General features: G+C 38.0%; 1 protein-coding gene across 1 annotated transcript; it reads right to left on the minus strand.

The window, feature by feature from the left end:
- Positions 1 to 955: 955 nt before the first annotated feature.
- Positions 956 to 3843, minus strand: inaa (internexin neuronal intermediate filament protein, alpha a). The gene is made up of 3 exons (XM_056238003.1): positions 2740 to 3843; positions 1414 to 1538; positions 956 to 1313 (listed from the first exon to the last, which is right to left on the minus strand). The coding sequence occupies exons 1-3, from the start codon at positions 3820 to 3822 to the stop codon at positions 1070 to 1072; spliced, it is 1452 nt and encodes a 483-aa protein (XP_056093978.1). The 5' UTR covers positions 3823 to 3843; the 3' UTR covers positions 956 to 1069.
- Between the last annotated feature and the right edge of the window lie 583 nt (positions 3844 to 4426).

Raw genomic sequence — 4426 nt, forward strand, 5'->3', positions numbered from 1 at the left:
TCACAAATGACTTTAAGACATTTGTAATGTTACAAAAAATTCAATTTCACAAATTCCGTTTTGTTTATTTTTTTTTTTTTACTGTATATTCATCAAAGAAACCAGAAAAAAATGTAACATGGATTCCACAAAAATATTAAGCAGCACAACTTTTTTCAACATTGATAATAATAACAAATGCTCATTGAGCAGCAAATCAGGATGTTAATAGGGATTTCTGAAGGATCACGTGACACTGAAGACTGGGGTAATGATGCTGAAAATAAGCTTTGCCATCATAGGAATAAAAAACATTTTGAAATATATTAAAATACAGTTATTTTAGGTTCTAATAATATTTTACAATATTACTGTTTTTACTATATTTGTGACTTCTTTGACTATGAATCTTACCGACCCCAAACGTTTGAGTGGTAGCGTAGCTCTAACCATAAAGTCCTGATAATAATCAAGATCACTATGCTTCAAGTAAAAGAGTTGCAGGTAAATGTGCTAAATCTGAGTCTTTAGTGAGTTTTAAGAATAAATATCCATTAAGCGCTGTAAAGTAACATTCAATGGGACAGAACCGATCAGTGATGTTGAGAGTGATTTATGAATGAAAAGACATAACTGAACAAACATTTTAATTACTGACTTTATTATAGTTAAGGCATGTGTTACAGTTAATTAAGTGGTTTGGTCCCTTATTTGTAATATGCCATAGTGCTTTCCAACAATCATAAATAATTGTGCATTTATCCATAATCGTTTGATCAGTGTTAATGCTGGCTATATCTTGGCCATCCTTCCATACTGAGGCTCATTTTTATTGTCCTAACATCATCAAAAGGACAAAAATACTCTCTGAAACTACAACTAAGACACACACAGTAAATATTTTAGTCCTATGTTCTGGAGTATTAAACCAACATACTGTAGAGATGGTTTTTGAAACATTATATCATCATAACAATTTCCATAAACAACAAGTGGCAGTTTTCAGCTAATAGCAGTGATTGCTGTACCAAACACTCAAAATACTGCTGGGAAAATTGCTATGAAAGCTAGATTTAACAATCATAATATTCTAGTTAGAGTTAACATCAACAGCATCACTCTTTTCTGCCTTCTTAACCACAGCGGATTCCTCCGTGTTTTCCTCCCGCTTGGCTGCTGCCTTGGATTTGCCGTGTACCTCCTCCTCTTTCTCTTTTTTGGGATTGCGGGTTGAGGTGAAAGCAGAGCGGCTCTGATACCCATAAGTGATGCTGGGTGTGCTGGAGAAAGTCACTCCAGAACTGAAGTGGGTTTCTTCACCCTCCAGTAACTTTCTATGAGGACATCGACAAAGACTGGTCAGTTATTATTCATTTTCATTCTCATGCATCAGTTCTTTCCATGTGCAATAACACTGAATCATTAGTGCTTTACCTGTACGCGGCAATTTCAATGTCTAAAGCCATCTTGACGTTCAGAAGATCCTGATACTCTCTGAGGTGACGGGCCATTTCACTCTTAGTATTTCTAAGTTCAATGTCCAGCTGCCCAATTGTTTCCTGGTTAATGGAATTGAAAAAAATACACACAGCGATATTAGCATTAGCACAAAGATATTGTAATAAAATTACAAACATAAGGAAATGCATTACATGAAACCATCTTGCACTTTTCACATTTACATAACCATCTCACTGTTGAGTATTTAATTTAGCTCAGCACCTAAATTAGACCATCCTGCTTCTAAAAGCTGATGTGAACCTTTATCTCTTGACATTGACTTGCCATCTCGGCACAAAGTTCAGAGACGCTAATCTGATTTACAGTGGCACTTCTTTCACTCTTAAGAGAAGAAAGGTCATAGATCATGTCTGGGAAAAACTTCGCATCAAAATGTATTGGATTATTTATATGTCAGCGTATTAACTAAAGATACCTTTCAGGTTTCTGTCAGCAAGTGAGCATGACCTTGCAGAAATCTCCCTTGCAAAATCCTCTTTATCAAGAGACTCTTCTTAGTGGAATTAACCTCGGCCACCTCTTGTGTGCGATTAGTTCAGCACCATGGACAGAGACCCGGGTAGTTGACATGGTATTTCTAGCAGTTTCAGCTGTGTCATGTGGTATAATTCCTCTCAAACTTTTTTACTGAGCTCCTTACATTTTTCATGAGCTCATAATAATTGGGTGATTAAATTACATATTTATATGTTAAACCTTTATGTGTCACACAGCAGGAGCATTTAAATGAACTAGTGAAGGCAAAGGGGTTATTAAAAATGGTGCAAAACAGTCACATCACCTAAACATACACTTTCCCTTATATATTTATAAAAAATTCATGTAAAATCTCAATATTGTGTTTAAAAAAGTTAATTATGTCAACAAACCTTCAGAAACCATTGAGTTATACATGACTCGATCACTTATTCAAATATGAGTTACATTTAAATGTAAAAATAAGTAAAAATACAACAACTTAAAGGGGACTCAAGAATAATACATTGTTGTTTGAATAGATATTCAGCTATTGATAGACAGACAGACAGACAGACAGACAGACAGACAGACAGACAGACAGACAGACAGATAGATAGATAGATAGATAGATAGATAGATAGATAGATAGATAGATAGATAGATAGATAGATAGATAGATAGATAGATAGAAATGTTTCTCAATATTATTATTATCAAATTGTTTTTCATTTCTATGTTTATTGATACATGGTCAACTTCAATATGAAATGTAATTTTTACCTGATAACCTGCGACCTCGGCATTGTGCGCATCTTCCATCTCGCGGATCTGCCGTTCAAGAGATTCGTTTGTGCCGCGCAAGGTTTCAATTTCAATGGTTTTGGACTGTAGTTGTCGCCGGTAGTCGTTGATCTCCTCTCTCGTGGCTCTCATGGCCTCGTTGGTTCTAGTGGCCTGTTCATTGAGACTGGTAAACTTTGATTTGTACCATTCCTCAGCAGACTGAAGGTTCTTCGACGCGAGGGTTTCATACTGCCCACGGATATCTTTGAGGGCCGAGGTCAGATCAGGCTTGGATAACTCCACTTCCACAGATATCTGGGCTGCCTGGATCATATTAGTCAACTCCACCACCTCTTCATCATGCACCTTCCTCAGAAAATTGATCTCGTCCAAGAGGGACTCGACCTTTCTCTCCAGGTCCACGCGCACCATGGTGGCATCATCCACATCTTTCTTGTAGGATCTGAGCGTCTGCTCTGCCTCCTCGCGCGCTCGCATCTCATCCTCAAACTTCCCTCGAAGTTTCTGCAGTTCTTCCTCGATACAATCTCGTTCAATGATAATATGTGATTTTTCATTGTTTATCTCGTCCACCTGAGCTCGCAGATCGCGGATCTCCTGCTGATAGAGGTCCGCGAGCCTGGACGGCTCGTTCTGCCTCTGGCGCAGACTCACGAGCTCGGTCTCCAGCACTTTATTGTGCTGCTCCAGATTGCGCACTTTCTCGATAAACATCGCGAAACGGTCATTGAGACCCTGAAGTTGTTCCTTTTCATTGGTTCTGACGATTTTAAATTCGTTGTTTAACACGGATGTTTGAGAGAAATCCACGCTGTCGAAATGGACCGGTGAGAAGGAAGATGACCGGCCCGATCTCTTGTAGTAGCCCGCGGGAGAGGCGCTGCTGCGGGATAAAGAGTGAGACCTGAAGCCGCTGGAAGACAAGGAGCTCATTCTAGAGGTGGAACCGGTAAAACGAGGGTTTTCCCCGAACATCTTTCTATAGGAAGAGGACATGTAGTGATCTGATCCGTAACTCATCTTCGTCACAAAGGAGTCTAAAATGGGTGTGCTTGTCATTATATAGCCTACCCGGCGGACTGTCCCATTCAACAGCCTATCATGTTCCCTCTGGTGGTGACAGTTAAGATGAAAATAAACCTTTTTCGAGAGCATTAAAACATTAATTTAGTTATGTTTTCAACAGGTTTGACATTTGACGAGGCTGAATCCAGCTTCTTATTCGCAGCTTCTTATTGACGCTATCCGTTCCACCTTAAATGACGCGGACTTCCGCGTTTGCTGGCTTCTTATTGACGCTCAATTTAGGGACCGTGCGGTTTTCTCTTTTTCGCGTTTTTAAAGGGATTGTGTTACTTTTGGGTCTATATTGCGAATAAAATGATAATACATTTTTTTAAAGCAAATAACACTGATATATCAGCGAAAATGGACTGTAAAAATATTAAAGCACATAATATAATTAGGCTACATTATTCTTTAATTATTGTATGTCATCAGCTCAATTTAGGGACCGTGTGGTTTTTCACTTATTCACACTTATTAGAGACCCTGTTTGTATTGTTTATATTTTCAGAAAAGAATAATAAAGTATTTTGAAAGGTAAATAAATAATAATAACACATAAATGTCTGTAAAAATATAGGCCTGCATTTTAATTATT

Source organism: Rhinichthys klamathensis, unplaced genomic scaffold (genome assembly GCF_029890125.1).
Source record: "Rhinichthys klamathensis goyatoka isolate OS25496 unplaced genomic scaffold, OSU_Roscu_1.1 h1tg000505l_1, whole genome shotgun sequence".
NCBI lineage: Eukaryota > Metazoa > Chordata > Actinopteri > Cypriniformes > Leuciscidae > Rhinichthys > Rhinichthys klamathensis.

Bases quoted from the DNA above. Each gene is read 5' to 3' on its own strand.
- inaa (XM_056238003.1), bottom strand. From the start codon at position 3,822: ATGACAAGCACACCCATTTTAGACTCCTTTGTGACGAAGATGAGTTAC. The intron at 1,539-2,739 runs GTAAAAATTACA...TCCATTAACCAG, and splicing joins CCGAGGTCGCAGGTTATCAG to GAAACAATTGGGCAGCTGGA. The intron at 1,314-1,413 runs GTAAAGCACTAA...ATGTCCTCATAG, and splicing joins ATTGAAATTGCCGCGTACAG to AAAGTTACTGGAGGGTGAAG.